This window comes from Lethenteron reissneri, chromosome 52 (assembly GCF_015708825.2).
Source record: "Lethenteron reissneri isolate LAM-NWPU_2019-01 chromosome 52, ASM1570882v1, whole genome shotgun sequence".
Classification (NCBI taxonomy): domain Eukaryota; kingdom Metazoa; phylum Chordata; class Hyperoartia; order Petromyzontiformes; family Petromyzontidae; genus Lethenteron; species Lethenteron reissneri.
Window position 1 is genome coordinate 4,669,637 of NC_083830.1, and position 22,099 is coordinate 4,691,735.

Genomic DNA, 22,099 nt, shown 5'->3' on the forward strand with positions numbered 1-22,099 from the left:
TTTAGCAGGCAGTGATAAGGCGTGACCAAATCCCTTAAAATGCACCGAATCTCGCTCGGTTTCTGGAGGTTTTTTGGGGCTGATCCTGGATGGTGCTTGTATGGGTGACCACCATGCATAACAGGTGTGGGGTTACGTTTGGGCAGCAGAGAGCAGCGCAGCAACATCCATTGTTGTACCACACTTGTGTTCGCTCAAATGACTCCTACGACCCGCACAGCGTGGGGATGCCCACATCTCCAGACAGACAGCTGTACGTGTACACACCAAGGAATGCGATGACACAAGTCCAGTGACCCAATTATCATCGTCAGTTTTTCATCACTGGCAACAAAACAGTTGGTGTTCGGGAGGTCTGCCCCCATTTGCACGCGACGGTGGTCGGGCAAAGTCTGCTACCTTACCTCGTTGTCTCCCACGTATCTCTGCTGGAGAGGCATGCGGCTCAAGGTTCCTCCTGTCTGTGCCATCACGCACACTTTAATCTCCGTCAGTATCGACGACTCTCCCTGTCACGGTGGTGGTTGCCTTTATCGGTGGATTCTCTGATGTGCGCATTGACGGCCGGCAAGCGTGAAGTCGAGCGCGATCTTGTCTTGCTTTCGGCAATCGTGCTTGTGGCGTTTTCTTTTGTTGCACGCGGGAAGATCCTTCCCGGTATCCTTGCCGCTCGCGACAAAGCTCTCTGCTGCGACGTTCTCCCAGTCGCTCGGGTCGATGTGGCAACTATTTATTGTCTGTGGCAGAGCATCTTTGTACCCACCTTGGAAATGTCTCCCTTTTTTATTTGACCGAAGAGCACCACCTGCGATGCGGTCAGAACACAATGCTCAATGCATGCGTCGGCACGTGCGGAATTTCCAAGGCGCCCGATGTTTATCCCTTGTTCAGCTACGCTTCCATCTCCTTTATTTCTCTTCGCTATCTTCCCATTCTACTCACACAAACGTGTTCTGGCAATAGTTTTTTTTCTTCCTCTTCACCTTACCACTGCCATAATAATCTTTGTTTGCTCCTTTCTCCCAATAGTATTGATATTGTGCTTTTTGGCATCATGCCCGTGACACACCTACATTTTCATTGGGAATGTTTGCAATGCAAGGTGTCATTGGACAGCTGTGGAAGGTGACAACACTCAATTGCTCCTCATGAAGGCCTTCCAATCGGCCTCTTTTGCCACACCAGGGATACAACTTGGTAAAATATTCTTTCACCCCCAGCTGTTTTGCATCTTCTCCCGATCGTTTTTTCTCTAACTGATCTATTTGCATGCTGAATTCATTGACATGTAATTAATTTGCATGTTTTCCTTCGGTGTGCAATTTCCGATATATATATATATATGCACAATTGCAAAATGGTAAACAGAAATAATACAAACACATGGCTGCATGGTTCATCATTGGTGTTGCGTTTGTAATCGTCATCTTCTCTTCGGTAATGTAAATTTTTTCTTCGCATAGTGTTAGGTGCAAATTTGTTTTACGTGCGGCTGTAAGCGGAATGTTCGGTAAAGGCACGGCCCCTGCAATTCCTCGCTCGTGCTACTCCACTCGGGAGAGCCCTTGAGAGCCCCTCCAGAGGCTATATGAGACCTAAACTAAACTTTGTTTTTTTCCAGGTAAGGCCCACTGAGCTATATAGCTCTTTTTCAGAAGATACCTGGCCACAAGTGATAGCTCAACGAAGTGGCTTATCACGTGGGAATTTATAGCAGCCGAATACTCTCGAGGCATGTTTCTGAATGTGGAGGGAAAAACCGGAGGACCTGGAGAAAAATCCACGTAACCACGGGGATAACATGCAAACTCCAAATATGTCAGGGTCGGAATCGAAGCCACAACCTCCTGCACACTGAGCGAGGGAGTTAACATCTCGCCACCGCGGCACCCCACGCTTTCCAGATGTCTTCGTCAGAGATTTTGGACATTCAGGAAACTCGCCCGTGGTTTCAACTGCCGCGGCCAGGAGGTCGAAACCGGTGACCTCTTCATCGCAAGTGCAGTGTGTTAACCGAGTGAAAAAAATATTTTACATTATTGAATTGGCCTGTAATACAACACAGAGAGTCGGTCAACACACAATTAACGCATAGCCTGGTTGATTACGTATTTCAAAGATTGCTAAGTTAGAATTTAAGTGTGAACATTCCAAAGAGAAGACACAGGCAGAGAGAAGAGAGAGAGAAAAAAGGATAAGCTCAAAACTTCCCCGTAGAAGTGGTTCAATCTTAATTTTAGAACTTTCGTGACTGCAGTAAATGATTATTTGGTTCTTTCGGTTAAGTCACGTCTAAAGATAAAATAATAAATTAAATTAAATAATAGCATACGACGTTTCGATTGCAACACAAGCAATCATCATCAGGTATAATGAAATAGCGACATAAAATCTAACCAGAAAACTATAGACAGACATATTAGCAGACAGATATCACCAAGATACATAGAGGGAGCAACACAGGAACCAGAGAGGGGTGATCATCTCTGTGGGGTGGCCTTAAATAGACAGAGGGGGGAGGAGGCAGAGAGAGGGAGGGGGTTAGAGAAAACATTTGCATATCAATGAGTGGTCCAAAAATAAGGTTCTGCAAGTGCGATGACACGGCAAGCAAGTCTGAAAATCAGAAGGACAAACTAAAATTCAATAACCTAGCAAAATATCGAAATGTAATGTAATACAACACAGAGAGTCGGTCAACACACAATTAACGCATAGCCTGGTTGATTACGTATTTCAAAGATTGCTAAGTTAGAATTTAAGTGTGAACATTCCAAAGAGAAGACACAGGCAGAGAGAAGAGAGAGAGAAAAAAGGATAAGCTCAAAACTTCCCCGTAGAAGTGGTTCAATCTTAATTTTAGAACTTTCGTGACTGCAGTAAATGATTATTTGGTTCTTTCGGTTAAGTCACGTCTAAAGATAAAATAATAAATTAAATTAAATAATAGCATACGACGTTTCGATTGCAACACAAGCAATCATCATCAGGTATAATGAATGCTATTATTTAATTTAATTTTATTATTTTATCTTTAGACGTGACTTAACCGAAAGAACCAAATAATCATTTACTGCAGTCACGAAAGTTCTAAAATTAAGATTGAATTGGCCTGTTTCGTTTAACGTGGTTTACATTTCACAATCAAATTACAGTAAATAAACTAAAACTAAACGAACTATTTATTTTATCAGGTATGGCCCATTGAGCTATATAGCTCTCTTTCAGAAGTGAGCTGGCTATCACAAATGATAGCTCAACAAAGTGGCTTATCACGTGAAAATTTATATCAGCCAAATACTCTAAACGCATGTTTCTTAAAGTGGAGGGAAAAACCTGGAGGACCCGGAGAAAAATCCACGTTGAGAACATGCAAACTCAAAATATATAGAACGGGCGTCAGGGTTGGGATCGAACCTACGTTCTCCTGTATACCAGGCGAGGTAGTTAACATTTCCTCGCCACCACGGCACCCCTGCATCTTCTCTGATCTAGGGGCGATCTCATGGGATCCAAGGAACTGAACAGTGTTGAGCCTATGTAAGTTTACAAGGTTGTTGTCGACTTGGGGCTGTGGGCTGCAATCTGGTTTTTCCTTAGCATATGCCAAATGCTCATTTATGGAATTTTCCCAACATTTCAATGCTGGACCTTCCTGAAAAAAATTTACCTAAACCGCCAATGAGGCTTTCTTGGGTATATAATTAGCATTATTATTGATTATTCAACGTTGCTATTTTAAATCCCAAATCATATTCTCTTCCTGCTAGTGTCATGACATCATTACACTATAATAGGAAAAGGGCCAGGGGAGCCCATGCTGCGTGGTTGTTCTGACTGATCTGTCGATAGAGAGGCTGCTCCTGAAATTCAGACTTTGCGCAGAATACAAATTGCGCTCGTGCGAAAGGGTTTGCCCGTGCAAGACGTTGTGTTGGAATGTCCAAGCCTCTTCTTTGATATTCCTTTGCAACGTTAGAATAGTGCGCAACGTCCGTATAGGATAGGCGGGATTTTACTGGACATCTGTGAAAAAGAGCTTTGTCGCTCATTGGATTCCTTCAGTATAAAAAACTGATTCTGTCCACACTGCAGAGAAACCATTCCCTTCTAGATTTGAAGTTTTCGTGAAGCTCTCTTCATACGCTATAGTAATTTTGCTAGACGGTCACACCTGATGACGGATGCTTGTGTTGCTTCTGAAACGTCGTGATTTAATTTAGTTGTTTTATATTTTATTTTGTTTTCACCTACGTGACTTTACCGAAAAAACCAAAGTGTATGAAACCATTCCCTCTTCAAGCCTCTGCCTGTTCACTATAAAGTGTATTCATTTAACACGTTGCATGCTGTGATCGGCTGATGTATTTGCCCTGTAGCCCCATCATACCCCACCCTGTTCTCTCTTTTGAAGTAGCCTCCTCATCTCTTCTGGGTCCCCTCTATGTGCATGTGCCCTTCTGTTTGCACAATCCCGAGGTGCTGTCTCATTACGATCCTTCAAAGAACCCCGTGTTGTATTGAATGATACATCACTTTCAGTGGCGTCGAAAGTAACCTTGTTTAAAGCAAGTTTGTGAATGCTGAAAATGAAAGTCGTGATGTGAATATTGCTATGCATTATGTCCAGAGACGTTTTTGTATTCAGATGGTATATAAATGCACATCATCCTTATTAGTTACATGGTTAATGATGGTAGTATGACAAAAAATTGTTTTTAATCATTGATGTTATTTATTTTAGTGGAAGTTGTATGCTTGTTAACTTCTTATCAGTGCCTACCTTATTACAGACCAATTTAGACCTTATTGGTCACCCCGTGCCCTTATAAATGTCAGCGTTCATCCTACAAGTCCCATCACAAGGGAGAAACACAAACAAATAGACACATTTTTTTGCCTGTATTGAAACGGCTGTATGTCGTATTGACCTGAAAACTCTATTTCCCTGTACAAGAATATGGGTAAACCGTATGGGTTGACAGGTATGTTATATTCGCTATTTTATTATGGTATAACCAGCACTTTCATTTATAAAAAAAACTCAACACACTTGTCAACAACACTGCCTTTAAAGAAAGCAATTATATAGTCAACAACATTTTGTGCAGTGGTCCTAATACATAGCATTTCAATATTAATTTCATTCTTACCACAATTTGTTTACTTAGAAATCCCTAATTGAGCACTTTTAAATCTAGATTGAAAACTCAATTGTTTCGCACTGTTTTCTGTGTTTAGTTTGTTGTCCTTCCCCTGCACCTGCCGATTAGCACGGTTGGCTACGTACGGTGCTAAAGAAGTTTAACATACATACGTAATCCCAATTGAGTAATTTGCGGGCAATTTTTTAATTTGAACCGTGACACTGGCACACAATGGCCTACGCTTGCTCATGACGCCATCGTATCTTTAACGTCCACTTTGAAGCACACGGCACGTATTCTTACGGTTAATGCACCCGAGGTATTAACCAGGGTGGCTGCTGGATTTGAACCGCGAACCCCTGCAACAAGTGTCGAACGTGCTGCCGTTGGGTCATGTCGCCACCCCCGCATTCGCGAATGCTCGTCGCTGAATGCGCATCGATGTTTGCCAGAAAGGGTCAAACCTATTCTTATCTTTTCATCATCTTGGATACTGCTAAAAACGTCCCGCAGATTTAGCTGCTCGACCCGAACTATAAGTTCCCTGATACTTGCATCGTCTTTGTGCTGTTCGCCTTTTGGCATTCTCTGGTCTAACACTGGTGAGAGTAGGCCATCAAGAAAGCTGTCCCTGGTGTAGCCCAATCGGTTTCAGAGACAATGCATAATATTATCAGAGCATGTTTGTTTGCATGTTTTGCCACAAGTATGTGTGGTTGATGCAGACTTGATGCCTTGCAAAAGGTTTCTATTAGGTTTTTGAACATCTTAACACTTCTTGTTTTATTGCCAGAAAGGGTAAAACCCATTCTTTTTTTTCCCCCATCGATGTTTGTGTATGTTCAGCAAGCACCGCGGCGCAGTCCGCTGCCGTCTGGGGTGGCCTCGGCGATTCTCTGTTCGACACGGAGGAGGAGGTGCTCCCCGCGGCTCAGCGTCTTCAGGAGAGAGCCCCCAAAGCACGGAAGGCAGGAGCAGACGGCCGCAGCGCTGGCCTTCCCTTGCACGCTGCTCCCGAATTCTCCAAATCAGCCCCGAATCATCCTAGGACTCATCACAGATCAAGGTCAGAGGTGGCTCTGAGGCATTTAAACTAAAACCATTTGTTTTTATTTTAGCAATTAAGGCAGTCATTAACCTCCCCCCCCCCCCCCCACTTGGCGCAATAAGAGCGTGCAAGTGTTGTCATCACATCTACCCCTCTACTTAAGGAATGAAACAGGAGGACTTCTCTACAAATTTGGCTGTTGCCTGATGAAGCTAGTTGTAATTTCTGGCGAAATTTCGTACTCAGATTGTAAATGTTGTGGCTTGGCTCTCCAACACACCGGTGTGCTGTACTAGTGACGAATTGGCCACGTTCTATTTATGTGACAAACCTTACTAATTGGCTGTATTGGGTGGTGGCTGGATTAACGACACAATATTTTCGCGATCTCACCCAAAAAAACCTGTATTATGGATGATTTTGTTCACGAAAGCCTATGTGTTAAACCAAGTAAGGCCCACTTAAGCTATACTACTCTTTTCAGAAGAATAATGGCCACAAATGATAGGTCAACGAAGCGGCTTATCACGTGGAAATTTATCGCAGTAAAATACTCTTAAACGCTTGATGTTTTTTTCTAAATATGGAGGGAAAAACCGGAGGACCCGAAGAAAAATCCACATGACCACGGGGAGAACATGCAAAATCTAAATATACTTGTGTCGGGTTCAGGATCGAACCCACGACCTCCAGTATATCACCAGGTCAGGGAGAAAGCATCTTTCTGTCGCGGGGCATATAATGTCTTCAGAATGTGAGAATGACATTTAGTTGAACGTTGAAGTAATATTTCGAAACCTTTCTCTCTTGATTACGTCACAGTCATGGAGCTGTTTAAGCACTGGGAAGTGCGGCTCTTTGCTTGACACTCTGGTCTGCGGTGGCATCTAGGAACAGAGTTGTGCACAAGAGACGTCATTGTCAGTAATTACAGGTGGGAAGGATTTCAGCAGTGGTACTTGACAAAGGGATAAATTACAAATTGTATTTCGTCAATGATTCACAGCCTATAATTACCAGAACCACGGCACCTTTAAGCTTAACTCGGTGACGTCTGCACTGGTCTCAGACATAATGTGACGGGGGTGGAGGTGGGGGGGGAATCTCCTCGTTAATCAAATAATAAATAAATAACAAAGTCTTCAGGAACTAGGCTCCACTCCCTTATCTCTCGCCTGTATTCTCTGCCCAATCTAGATGCATGCTTACGCTCAGAAAGCTCGCTTTCAGACCGCGGGATTGAACCGCTCCAGGGTGACGTTCACGTTGCGTCAAGCGGCACGCGCCTCGCCAGGCCGTGCACGCAGCCGGCCGTGCCGTGGGGATTGCCCGCAATAAACGATCTCCGTAGCGCGCGCGTGCAGTGCATTACGAGGCACCGGTGTGACTCACAGCACCGTAGATTTGCACTTAGTGGGCTGGGATCGCGACAGGAAGGCAAAGCAAGCGGCTTGTGTTTGGGAATGGAATATGTTGAAGTTCTTTTGCACCGTGCTAATCGGAAGGTGCGGGGGAAGGACAAAAAAACGAAACGCAGAAAGCAGTGCTAAACAATTGAGTTTTCAATCTAGGAAGAGCGTTCCAGACGGCCGCAGAAGCGCACCTGAAAGTGCTCGATGCGGTGACCGTCTTTGTTCAATGGCTACCCCAAAAGCCGCTGCAGGGATGGATATACATAGCAACCATCATGCTCACACATAGCAACCATCATAGTTTATTGCGGAAACTTGGCAGAACCCTCCTCAAAACGAGTCACGAGACTCAATTAGGTATTTCTGAGTAAACAAATTGTGGTAATAATGAAATTAATATTGAAATGCTATGTATTAGTGCCACTGCACAAAATGTCGTTGATTATCTAAATGAGTTTCCAGTTTATATTTAAAAATGCATAGTTTCCAGTGGCTTCCTAATATCGGACGGAAGAGCATTCCAGATGGCCGCAGAAGCGCATCTGAAAGTGCGGGATGCCGGTGACCACCTTTGTTCGATGGCCAGCCATACAAAGTATAACACTCAAATATCTGCACAGGCACGTTTCGCCACCTGCTTTCTGTACTGTCGCATCCTGGCATCTTTGCGGTCCCCAGCGTGATGCGTGTATGGTGCACGCCTTACCATGGCGCCACAGTGTCCAGCTGATCCCACAATGTCCAGGTGATCCCAATCCCAGCCTCCCATTATGACCCAGCGCTCCTCGTACTCCCCCCCCCCCTTCCCGACTCATCCGTCACGCGGTAGACACACTCGACTTCATTACCCCGGCTAGCCAATGATTTATTGGCGAGTTTCTGCTTGACGCAGAGGAGGATCGTAGTGAAATGGTCAAGAGATTGGTTTAATCAGTCATCTCCCTTCGCTTCAGAACCAGATGAGAGGCCCGGGTTTAACGACAACAACAACAAAAACGCTGTTGAAATGATGAGGGAGAAACTCGTGACTTGAAGAACAAACCAATCTCTCCTTGTTAAGGAATATTGTTTTTCTTTAGCAATAGTTTTTTTCTATTTCTCACAGCGGCTTTTGGATGACCATCGAACAAAGCTGGTCACTGCATCGCGTGCTTTCAGATACGCCTTTGCGGCTCTATGGAACGGTCTTCCTTCTGATATTTGGAAGCCATTGGGAGCTATGCGCTTTTAAATCATCTAGATTGAAAACTAATTTCTTTACAAACCTACGATTAGCACGGTTGGCTACGTACGGTGCAAAATAATTTCAACATACATACATATAACGGTGCTGAAGATGATGAGATCGTATTCATTTGTACATAAAATGTTACTCTCCCGATGAATGAGAATTTATAAAATGTAATGTCAAGTAGAAATAAATCGCTCTACCACTGAGAACACGGTTTGGATTCGACTCGAGTAGAATTTGCATTGAGATGTCAATTATTGGAATGCTGAATACATCTTCCTCAAGACCATGTAATTCTAGAATATTTCATTAAATAGAGGAGCTCATTTGAATATAACATTTCATGCACCTTTATTACAAAAAAAACCTTTTTCATACAAAATCGAATCCACGACCTCCTGAATACCAGGCGAGGTAGTTAACATCTCTCCGCCGTGGCATGGCTGCTGTGTGATGGTTCCAGGTCGCGGAGTGGCGACAACTTGCGCCGGTCACTTAGAGACACGAACCTTCGCAACGGCGGAGACGACAACGATCTCTCGGCCACCGACAGCGAGGACGGTGACGACAAGGTGGCGGTGCCGCCGGCGTTTCGGGAGGAAGCGCGAAGCGTGGACGCGGCTAAATGTGGAGCGTCTGCGTATCGCGAGGCAATCAGGGATCTGGGCAGCACCAGGAACCGGTAAGAGGCGCGTAGTGTGGGGTGTGTTCCCGCGCTTCTACCCCACGTCAATCGTCCGGTGTGTGCATAGTATGTTAATACGGTATGTTGATTAATGTTGTTAATTACGAAACTACAATACAAATTCCAGATAGTAATGTGCATTCCATAAGCCAAAGATGGCAAAAGTGTAATTTTCTGTGTTTTTGCAGTGTGTAAAAATCTTTATGGACAACTTTTAAAATGAAGTAGTTAAAAAAAAAATGCTATTGAATTATGAAAAATAATTAACCCATCGCTCGGTAAACTTGTCCATCATCAGCTTGTGTTTGGTCTAAATTGTGTTGATTATTCCTGGAAGAAATACATTCTGACACGATTTGCGCGGTTGGCTGGCTACGTACGTTGCGAAAGAAGTTCAACATAGTACATACACAGAGACCCACAGACACCCGGACCCATAGGGACATCCATAGAGACACCCGTGGAGACACCCAGGACCCCACAGATTAGCAGTTTGGTACGTATGGTGCAACAGAAGTTCAACATAGTAGATACACAGAGACCCACAGACATCCGGACCCATAGGGACATCCATAGAGACACCCGGGACCCCACAGATGAGCACAGTTTGGTACGTATGGTGCAAAAGAAGTTCAACATACATAATCCGATGGGCATTTTTGTGGAGAAATTGGTGACGTGTCCGAGACCATCGACTCTGCACAACTGTTGGCAACGCTGGCTCTTCGCTGCCTTCCAGCTGCCTCCTGTGGTTCCTCTGGCGATCGTGAGCTGCAATTTGCATGAACGACGATGCTACATGTGCAATATATGTTAAACTAAACAACATTTTGGGGAGTGAGTTCCCCAGCTGGAGTCGATATCCCCGAAAAGCCCAATTTCTCTGCGATTTTACTTCAACTCAAGAGGCGGCGGGGGGAGGGGGGGGCACTTGGTCTGAAAGGCTGTGAAATAATAGATTATGGATAGGAACATTGGGAACAACCTCCTGTGAAAATCCTTGCAAAGTGCGTGCAATTGTTCTTCGCGTTTGCTTAATTCGTTTTCAGGTGATTGGTTACGCTGACAACACGCATTCTTTTGGGCATTCTGTATGTCGCGAGAGCAATTGACTTAGTTTCCTTCCCCAGTGGCATCTGAAAAGGTGGCTTGCTTGTTGCTCATTGCCTCGCCGTTGCATCCTTGGACACTGCACCATAAATAACCGAGCAATACGGAGGGGATTGTTCAGAGGTTAAATGAGCCTTCGTGCCTGTATTCACCGCGATGGAGTATTACTCATCCATGTACACCGTCCCACAAGCTCCGGAACGAATTTTAGTTTCGACAATAAATGCTCCTGTAACCTCCTCTCCGCACGTAATTTTCTCCTCAAAAGACGAATTAAACGTGGCTAATGAAACCGCTGCTGCTGGTTCTAGGCGATAGGGATTTCCCAAGGGGCCGAAGAAAGGGGCTTATTTGGTTGCAGCATGGGTTTAATTGATGAGCCTGCTACCAAAACTTAAAACTTTTTCAAAAGGATTTCCACATAATACTGAATGATTCTTCTTTTTTTCATCATCTCACAATTTCACGCGTGTCATGTCTTTAGTGTCAGACTTGACAAAAGGTGTGACGACAGGTTCATTCTGTGCAAGGCATAATGCCACTGGACATCTGTGAAAAAGAGCTTTATAGTTCATCGGATTCCTCCAGTATAAATACATATTCTGAAAAACAATATAGATGAAATGCAGCAACGTAAATAGGTAGGGGTTAACAATGAGGTGGCATTTGACGTCGGCTTTTCTTTTTTAGCTGCCTGTCTCGTAGAAGGAGATATCTGGCAGCGCTGGGATAAATTTTACTCTTTGCGTGGCTGGCGATTGAACAAAAATTAATTCAAAACCGTTGTTTGTGTGGACGCTAAAGTGTCACTTTTGAGGTCTGGTCTCTGATGCTGGGCCTGAATAAAGTCGACTGATGGATTTTAAGTGGACTGCTTGAATAGTGCTTGCATTATCACACTTTGAAGGCCCCCTTTTTTCGTTGTGTTATTGATTATAAGTTTCTGAAGTGATATGGCAACACTTCATCAAAACACACAGTCGTGCAAGTTTTATTTCCATTTGCTTTTATGCTTGACTATACGAAAAACATTTTTATTTTACAATAATAGAATCCATAATATAAGTTGTTTTGGGTTAGATCGCGTAAAATATAAATGTGTCGTTAAACCCGCCACCACCCGACACAGCCAATTAGTAAGGTTTGTCACGTAAACAGAACATGCCAATTCGTTACTAGTACAGCACACGGGTGTATTGGAGAGCAAATCCACAACATAGAATGTTTACAAATCCACAACATAGAATGTTTACTGTTATATACTTATACTTGATTTATTTTGTAACAAATTGTTCTTCATTAACATGAATAGTAATCAGGTAAAAAAACACATTTTTTATTTTAGACAGACATAATTTCTGAAGATAAAAAATACAATATTTTATCAGGTACAGCTAACTGAGCTCTGAGATATCTTTCAGAGGCGAACTGACCACACGTGATGATCACTCATCAAAGTAGCATATATGATGATGAATCAATTAGGTAGATGGGAAATGAGTGATAGCCACAGAGATAGATTATCAAGAGGGAACAAGAATGGTGGTGGTGGTGGTGGTTATGAGGGGGAGATTAAGGAGGTCGTGGGGTGAGCTAGAGAACAATAAGTGAGTTGTGAGTGAGGAGTGGAAACTAGTGAGTGAAGGTGACTGCTTAATGTGGAGGGGAAGTTTGTTCCAGTGAAAGAGGGGCAAGAAGAGAAAGAGCGCTGCGGGATGCGTGTGATGTCATCACGCATATGTACGTGGTGACGTCACCACTGCATGCTTTCCTAGCTGCGTACCAGCCAGCCAGCTAGCAAAACTTTTTAATAATATATTAGTATACCCACAGCAATAACCAGGGCGACCACCCCATACCTTTCCATCAATATATCCCCTCCTATATATAGATTTTGTCTTCAATTGCCAGCACTTCCCCTCAACATTTTCACTCGGTCCCTGCTAGGTTTTTCTGCGGTGGTTCTTTAATAGCCAAATTTCTGCCGCCTGTGCTTTTAACCTTCCTTTTTTTTCTGAGACTGTGTTTCTGGTAACGTAGGTGAACATTGTTCCAAAATACGAGTCGTAAAAATATGCATACTCTGTTGGCACCGCGCTGTCCCAGCAAGGCCTTTGAGGGTTGCAACTTCAAAGTCCTGTTCGGAGATGACTCGGCCTATCATCTCTCTGGGGTCGCTAAATTAAGAACCAATTTATCAGCAGTCAACAGTGGTGGTTACCATGTGGAGAGACTGCCCCCCTGTCATAGGATTAATGGCATTTCTGCCACTGGCTGTGGAGCGCCAAGCAAGAATTGCATTTCCTCATTTGATCAGAGAGCCAATTTGGCTTTGAATTGTATAAAGGTCCCATCATCTCACTGGAAATGCCCATTGCTTGTTTTGTGGATTTCTCATTCACTCTGCTGCTGTGGCTTTAACAGAAATGCAATATTTGGAGTCTGCATACTTTTACTGTCATCATACGATACCTAATAGAAATGTAAATCGTAAACACCGCTTGCAGAAATAAAATGTGAGTGTGAAAATAACCTTTTGAACGTTTGGAGTGCGGACCTGAATTTTAGTAGGTGCATTGTAGAGCCTATTGGTACGGTTAATATTGGAGGGTTTTTATATTGTGTCAGCTGTAATCAATTCGCCGTTGAGATGCACAGACATCTGGGCACGCGGGTGCCTGATAAGAGACATCAATGATTCCTATCGCTTGGTCACTGCCGCCAAAGGCCAAAGGCAAATAAAAAAAGACGTTTTACTTGAAATGATTGCACCTCATCACAAATTGACATGAGCAGTAATGAGTTGTCTTGATCGGTATATGTGGGTAGATATCGTGTAGGTAGGTTCATTAATATTAACTGAGTGTACATTCGAAGAACGGACAAATCATCTCACATTCCATTTTGAAATACATTTTTCCGCAGTTATATCAAGGTCCCTTGGGATCAAGAATGTGAGGACTGATTATTAATGTGCAAAAAAAATAAAAATCCTTTTTCTGTATTCAGTGTTATGGAAGTGAATTATCTTTTTTTTTATCAACCCATCAATTTCTTCCTATTGGTGTTTTGTCACTCAGATTATTCAGTTTACGCACAACATATTATAAGGCTTAATCCCCAAATATTACCTTTTTTACACCCATATTATCATTTTGGCTCTGCATTTTCTGAACATGAAATAATGTTTCATAGTTGTTGCTTTTGTGTTAAACATTATCTTACTTTTGTTGTACAGCAGAAGCTGTGCTTGTGTTGTATTAATGTTACCACAATTACCATATTCATCACCGTGTGCCTGTCACTTGTGCTTTCTTTTTTGTCCTTCCTATAAAACTCTTCCGACTTGTGTTAGCACCTCACTGCACAAATGCTGGGCGCGAGTATAAATTGGACATTATTACAGCATTATAATAATAACAACAACGGCGAGGTCACTGCAACTAATTTAAAATTGATGAAGGGCTTTTGTTTAGTGAAATATAGGCATGGTTGAAGTTAAGACATGTTTATAACTTCTTCAGAAAGGTTTTATTGGAATATCTGTTTGCCGTTATAATACGCGGATTAGAGAACATTATAATGTGTCAACAAAGTAAGAGGGCTTGGGCAGGACACTTAGCTAGAAAAGGCGATGGTCGATGGCCAACAATGATAATGGAGCGGCAACCAAGAAATGGAACGTGTCCGATGCGACGCCCTTGGAGACGGAGCGATGAAATCGGCTTGGAGAGGCATTCATCCAGCAGTGGGATTTTGACCGTGGCCGGCGATTGTCGTTTTCAGGCTGCTCATGGGACATCCCCCGGCGAGCTCCACGCAGTACGGCGACACAGTTCCGACGGCGGCGGCTCCCAGCCCGGCGCTCATCGCGGCCGAGCGCTACGTGTCGGACTCCGAGTGGCTGATCGACGACCTGGGGCAACAGCAGCGGCCGCCGCACAAGCGGGCGCGCACCGAGCCGCCCCTGTGCCGCGGGGGCCGGAGTCCCCCACGGAGCGCCGTTGTCGGCCTTGTTGGCGGTGGCGGAGGAGGCCGCCCCGGGAGCTCCGCTGCCAGACCCGGCGGCCGGCAGAGCCGAAGGGCGCCCAGGCAGCAGCGTCTGACGCACCTAGTGGAGCGCAGAGTGGTGGGACGCACGCACAACCAGGTAATTTTTTTATTAACTAAAACTTACATTTATTTGTTACCAGGGATGGACCACTGGGCTGAAGCGAGCTGCGATACCAGTCAGTCAAAGTGACATGGTTGCGTGCTTACCCTCGTAGCTTTAAATACACATTATGCTCGCTCACGTAGATATATATATTAACAGAATTAACCATCTACAGAAGAATCTGCAGAGGATTTTTGCATCGCTGTAATCGTCCTACGCATGAGTGTGTCCATCGTGGAATTGTAGGAATCAAATAGATTATTGCAGGGTCCGCCCACCTCTGTTCAGTCGGAAGTGAGTCTGTGTGATTATATAACAGTGTTGAATAATGCAGTAGGTAGATAAAAGTCAAGAGTTCTATTGTGTAAACAGAACAGGTTTTGCTCCACTTCAAAACCACTATAAGAGCAGTGCCAAGAGTTGCATTTTTGAGGCAGAAACATTCTTTGCCACCGTGTGGGCCAGAAAGCAGCAGAATTAACAAAGCAGCCACAGCGATAGTCTGACCCTTGCACCCTTCATTGCATGCAGAGGATGCTCGGAATTCATTAGCAGGATTATATAAACACTTAAAAGTTCGAAATAGAATGTGACATGAAAGCATATTGTATATGCATGCAAGAAGAGGTTCAGTGATGTTTGAGGCTGATCTGTAGGATGGTGGTGGGTAGGTTGCCAAGACAGACCTGAGAGAGTGGCACCCAGAGGTTTAGTGACCAAGGGGATGGCCAAAAGCCATAGATCTATGTCAGTTGAGAGATCCCTCGATGTTGAGAGATTACTTCTACCAGATCAGGGCCAAGAGCCTTTTTTCTTTGACCCTTTTAGAATGCATTTTATAAGGCTAGTGCAACCTACTCAATTGCAGTGGCACGTTCACAATGCGAAGGTCACCAATGTATTTTCTCGTACCAAAATGTACGGATGTACGTTGAACTTCTTTTGCACCATACATAGCCAAACGCACTAATTGGAGGTGCGGGGGAAGGACAACAAACTAAACACAAAAAGTACTTTTAAACAAATGTGCTTTCAATCTAGATGATTAATACGTCCTAAGCTCCAGTGGTTTCCAAATATCGAAAGGAAGAGAGCTCCAGACAGCCGCAGAAACGCATCTGAAAGCACACAGTGCGGTGACCATCTTTGTTCGATGGCCAGCCAAAAGCCGCTGTGAGGATGACCGGAGTTCGCGCGATGGTTTATTCTTCTTGACGAGATCAGCAAGGTATGAATATAGGACACTGTAAAACAAGACCTTGCTGGGTGGATCTTGGATGTCCAACAGCTGCAGCATCTGGCAGAAGGAAGGCAAAGTTCTAGTGGCATCAGCAGCGTTGGTTGTAACGGCGTCTTGAATTCCACCGGCATGATGTTCTGTGGTATAAGTTCAGCTTATCGAAAATTGTTTCATGCTTTAATTTTCTTTTTTATCGTTGTTCCTTATACTATTAAATAGTAAACAGCTTGGCACTAGGTTACACCTCGTTTTCAGTACTCTTATGGGGGGGTTGGTGGCTTTCTCGTTTGATTGAAAATATTTAAACATGAAAACGGCTGTGAGATGAAACATCTCATGTTCACGGATGACATATTGGGCAGAGAAAGTGGCAGGATTAGATAAACATTTACAGAATTAGAGTGCTTTACAAAATACAGATTGGTAAAAAGAAAACCCAAAAAGCTATTACATATTTATCTGGAGATGTTGATTTTGCTTGACAAGAACATGCTCATGGTTGTGTTTGCATTCCGTTGTTTAATGTCTGTTAAGTACAAATGTTTTCGCCTCGCCAAAATGCATCTTGGGTTTATTGAACGTGCAGATTCGTGATGACTCTGACAGCGAGAGGTGCTCATCTCCTGGATCCGAAACGGATCTTGCGTTCAACCGCGAGTCGATGTGCGAGGAGCGGCAGGCAGCCGACACCTCGCTCGCACCCCACCCGAACCCCGTGAGAATGCGCGGCGTTGACGAACGTGCAGTGCCTCTGCAGAATGTACGTGTGTATGTCTGTCATGTTGAACTTCTTTCGCACCGCCAAACATGATAATGAATTATTTACTTACAGCACGTAGCATTGCACATGGTGCCACGGTGGCGAGATGTTAACTCCCTAGCCTGGTATGGGCTTCTTTTTGCTTGCAAGTTTCAGATTTACTGAAATACACCTTGGACGGGCAAAAGGCTAGTTTCATTATTTTCAATTTATTAAAAAAATTTTTTTTTTAATAATTTCCTATTTTTATTGTGGGTTTTTTGCTTTTATTATTTTCAATGTATTATTTAGTATTTTATTTGTATACATTTTTTATTTATTTTTGTGACTTTACCGAAAGAACCAAGAATATGAATTCCTGCAGTCACGAAATTTTTAAGTCAAAAACCTATCTTCTTTAATGAATTACCTTAAATAAATACATTAATAAGCTATAAAATATGTGATAATTATCATAACACAACAAAAAAATGTGATAATGAACAAAGTAAATAAATTAAATATGAAAGTATTAATTAATAGTTTAAAAATGAATTTACCATAAATGATGATGATGATGCTGCACATTATCACTTTATCTCACCTCTTTCTCGCTCTCTCTCGATGCAGTAGTTGTGTAGAGTTCCAGATGCAATTCGCGGATAGCCAAAATTGCGGATTGCAAGTTCGTGAATAACGAGGAATACTGTAACTACAAATGTGTTTTAAATAGTTAAACTTGCAAAAAAACGGTTGATATGAAATTAAAAAAACATGTGCGTTGTGTGTGATATCAACTTTCAGGCACCAGCACTGATGGTTCAGTCCCAGGCAATTCTGCCGTCCTACGTGGGATGTACCATGCCGCCAATGAGGATACGTGTCAGAGTTCAGGACAAGGTTTTCCTCATTCCCCTTCCTTACAGGTACACGAGCATTCATCCAACCCGTTCGTGTGTTAGTGGGGGCGCCACCGTGGCGAGATGTTAACTACCTCGCCAGGTATGGAGGAGGTTGTGGGTTCGGTTCCGACCCTGACTCCTGTTGTGTATTTGTAGTTTCCGTGCGTCTGTCTGTCTCTCTCTCTCTCTCTCTCCCCGTGGTTGCGTGGATTTTTCTCTGGGTCCTCCGGTTTTTCCCTCCACATTTAGAATCAACGTTGCGTGTTCAAGCGTATTTGGCCGATGCAATAACATTTATACGCGATGATAATAAGTCACTTCGTTGACCTATCGTTTGCGATGGCCATGTGAGCTTCTTTATAGGTCAGTGCAGGCCTTACACCTGGTAAAATAAAACAATAAAAAGTTTTTATATATATTTTTGTTTTATAGCTTCCGTGTGGTTTCGCCGCAGCGAGCAGGCAGTGCGCACAGTGGCGTGGCTCGCGGAGCAGGCGAGCGCTCGCTACTACTCGGAGTCGGGGCTCAGGCCGCGACTGCAGCTGAAGCAGGAGGGTGCCCAGCTCTCCACGGAGGATCTCATCACCAACACTCTGTTCAATAACGAAGAGGTAATCTCGTCGTTCTGTACGTACGTACTCACGCGTGTTGAACTTGTTTAGCGTCACTGTGCGTAGCCATCCGTGCTAATCGGAGGTGCGGACAACAAACCAAACACAAAAAGACGTTCTAAAGAGATGAGTTTTCAATCTAGATTTAAAAGTGTATTGGACTAGATTATTGAAGAAGTAGCAAAGTTGCCTACAGTAATGAAGAGGTAATCTCGACTAGATTACCTCTTCAATAATGAAGAGGTAATATGGTCATTGCAACACCTTGTTCCAATAATGAAGAGGTATTCTCGTCATTATTAACATCGTGTTCCAATAACGAAGAGCTAATCTCGTATTTTACCAATTGTTCCAAGAATGAAGAGGTAAGCTAGTAATTTGCCAACACTTTTTTCCCAAGAATAAAGGGGGTAAACCAGGGAATTTGGCAGACCAACCGGACAATACAATCTGGAGAAAAGTTTTGTGGATTTCAACCACGTTGAACTGTCAGCCTCTCCTTTATTAGCTCCTCTGGATTTGGCTTGTACCGCATGTTGTCTTGCTCGATGTCCGACATCTCGCACCGCGTATACTTCTCCAAGAACCGAATTGAGCAGCTCTCACCCTCTCCGCTATAGATGGAGAGAACGTGAGCTGTCCGCCCCCGTTATTTCTCAGACTTGTTCGCCGCAGGAATGTATGTGTGTAGAACTTCTTTCGCACTGTGCGTAGCCAACCGTCATAATCGTAGGTACGAAATGTGTGGCAGGTGAATTCCTTTCCCTGGCAATGGTAATTAAACCCAGGAAAATAAAGGCAAAAATGCAAAGAACCTCCATATTGCCTTTAATAGACTGTTGGGACAAGTGTTGTTAGTGAGCACCTATTAAGGCCAGCACGGCACACGAGGAGATGTGTGGCTAACACTACACCCAGCCATCTTTGTCTCCCCAGTGCTTATTGCATACTTCACCGGGAACTTATTTATGGCTGAGTCGACCTAGGGAAGATATTCGCCACTGTTATTGGTAATGAGCTTGGGTCTCTGGGTTTGTAGCGCAATGCGCCAATCACTGCACCACCACTCCCCACAAATGTTTTTTACATAATGCATATCTGTTATACGGCAGTGTTAATATGACAAATTAGGTTAGGTTTTTTGTTTGTGGTTGGACAGCACTGCTTTACAAAGTCCCTTTGGTTTTTGGGCATTAGAGATTTACTATTTTCATAGAGGGCTGTCATTCCTTCTAGGAGTATATAACACGTGCATTGTTGACGTTGTGCGGTGTAGGTCCTAGCAGATGTGCTATCGTGGGACCTGCCGCCTCTCTCTGAGCGATACCGCAAGGCCTGCGACAGCCTCGGGCAGGGTAAGTGCTTTGGCCGTGCATGTGATCTTATGTTCAGTGGTTTTTTATGGACCTGAAAAAAATCCTTCATTGCATATATTATCAGACCATGTTTACATGTTTTGCCACAAGTATGTGTGGCTAATGCAGACCTGATTTATTTGGCGTTTGAACATCTTAACACCTGTTTTATTTCCAGAAAGGGTAAAAATCTTTTTTTTTGTGTTTAGTTTGTTGTCCTTTTTTCGTGCCTCCAATTAGCATGGTTGGCTACGTACAGTACGAAAGAAGTTGAACAAGAATGGTAATATTCTTTTGTCGCAAATGCAACGGCAGGGCAATCGGGTTTATTTTGCATTGTTCATTTGTCGTGATTAGCAGTGTTATAAAATTAACCATTAAAAACATTCGCTCTCATTGACTCCGATGGGAGAAACGATTTTAATTCGAGCGCCGACTCTCTCCCCTAACTCCTCACATCGGTGCAATGCACCGAATCGCCAGGGCATGGAATCATTCCGGCGCTCGCGTGGTTTGTAGGCCCTAGCAAATCGCGTTTAGTATTAATGTTCATTATCGTTAATGTGCCCGAGACGTCGCAAATGTGCGTTTGACTGCCCGTTATTTAAACTGTCATAAGATGTGTGGGGCTATGTTAGCAATGTTGTTAGAGGCGATCGAGAGGTTGTGAGTGAGAGTGGCTAGTTTGGATGATGATGATGACAGCTGTCTCAAGGTTAATAAATCTGAGTGTGACAAATTATAAATGTTTTCAAGGGGCTAACAATAGTCTTATTGTGATGACATAAATTAAGGCTGATATCGTTAGTAGACCTACATCGTATGTATTAATCAGTCTGATGAAACATAAGATACATTCCATATTAACTGCTTCCGCAATGGCACCTTGAATGTGTGGGTATTGTTCACAAATCGTGAATGGCGAAGATATGATGTTTGGTGCTGGACACCCACCCACTCATCTACCACTCCGGCCTTCACAGGGTGCTATTCCCCTACAGCACTCACCCCAACAGTCCGTTAAAGGCTATATACGTGACGGTGGGGGGGGAATCTTTGTCGTTATGTGCAGCGGTAGACCAGCGGGTGCAGCGTGCGCTGGAAGCCCAGGACACGGAGGCGCGGGGGGGCGCTTTCCGGCTGCCCCCGCTGGCGCTGGGCTACGAGAAGCTGCTGCCCGTGCTCCGAGCCCTCAAGCTGCAGCCGTCCGTCCGGGAGCTCGCTCTGCGCTCGAACCGCGTGGGCGACGACCTGCTGTGCGAGCTGGCCGCCGCCGCGTCCACCTTGCCCGCGCTCGCTCGTCTTGACCTCTCCTCGAACGCCGTCACCCACGAGGGCCTGCGCCGGCTCGCGGAGGCCCTGGGCTCGCAGGAGGTCGTAGGAGGAGTGCTCGCGTTTCAGGTACTCGCTCGCTCGTGTCTTTTTTTTTTATTTGTACTTTTTTTGTACATGCACGTACTTACGTATGTCTATGTTGAACTTCTTTCGCACCGTATGTAGCTACCGGCTAATCGGAGGTGCGGTGGAAAGGCAACAAACGAATTGGTTGTTAATATTGTTAATATGGATGTACCCATTTATACTGCTGGGTGAACAGAGGCGGGGAGGATAAAAAAAGAATAATGCACCATTTGTTTCAACTGCCGTGCTGGGGGATTGAACTGGTGACCTCTGGATTACAGATCCATTGTTCTAACCATTTACAGCAGGAACCAGAATAAGGTACCTTTAGCATTAATGGTTAATGCCCAAGACTCATGAAGTCAATATCAAGAGCAGCCATAGGTGCAGAAAACTACCGAGTAGTATACACGTGACAACATTCACGAATCTATATTCATACTTTTGGAGGGTCATGGCCGTTTGCATCTGCGTAATGACATCTAACGTCATAGGTGTTATATTATGAATGAAACCATACATCTTAATTAGTAATGTTCGATATAAACAGTATATTTATGGATAGGCTAATAGGTTATTCACATTGTTAATGAAAACCATGGCAGATGGGAATAACCTATTGGTTTGTCATACAGCATGCTAAACTTAGAACGTCATGCAGAAAGAAAGGAGCATTATGAATGTCATTGAAACATAGCGTTATCATAATTAGTATCTGTAGATTATTTAACGTGCTTTTCTCAGACAAATCAAATGGTCGATGCCGTAGAATGTGAAGTGTGCCAGTGCAACACAGTCGTTTAACTTTGGCTTCACATTTATCTAATCTTACCACGGAACCCACATTTTAAGATAGGAAAGCCAATGGGCATGGGCAAGTGACCCAGAAGTAAGCGTAGTGTAGTTGGCAATGGGCCCTTGTGCAAAGAATGAAATGGGTTCCTCTGTTCAGTGTCCACCCCTCTTCGTAACTGGACATGTGGGCCACTCTGATGTTTGGACCACATTGCAGATTGCACCAACTACACTTTCGATTCTAGATTTGAAGCTTTCCTGACTGCA

The 22,099-nt window shown here is 43.9% G+C and overlaps 1 protein-coding gene across 3 annotated transcripts in view; it reads left to right on the plus strand.

The window, feature by feature from the left end:
- The window catches only part of TONSL (tonsoku like, DNA repair protein), a 72,691-nt gene that overhangs the window by 28,594 nt on the left and 21,998 nt on the right, over window positions 1-22,099 (plus strand). For 2 of the 3 annotated variants that reach the window (XM_061573375.1, XM_061573374.1), the window contains exons 17-24: window positions 5,994-6,213; window positions 9,302-9,520; window positions 14,420-14,783; window positions 16,616-16,789; window positions 17,573-17,694; window positions 18,125-18,281; window positions 19,558-19,636; window positions 20,709-21,037. In XM_061573375.1, the coding sequence (XP_061429359.1) occupies window positions 5,994-6,213; window positions 9,302-9,520; window positions 14,420-14,783; window positions 16,616-16,789; window positions 17,573-17,694; window positions 18,125-18,281; window positions 19,558-19,636; window positions 20,709-21,037 (1,664 nt within the window). The remainder of the gene's footprint in view (window positions 1-5,993; window positions 6,214-9,301; window positions 9,521-14,419; window positions 14,784-16,615; window positions 16,790-17,572; window positions 17,695-18,124; window positions 18,282-19,557; window positions 19,637-20,708; window positions 21,038-22,099) is intronic. The other variant, XM_061573376.1, reaches the window with a different exon arrangement.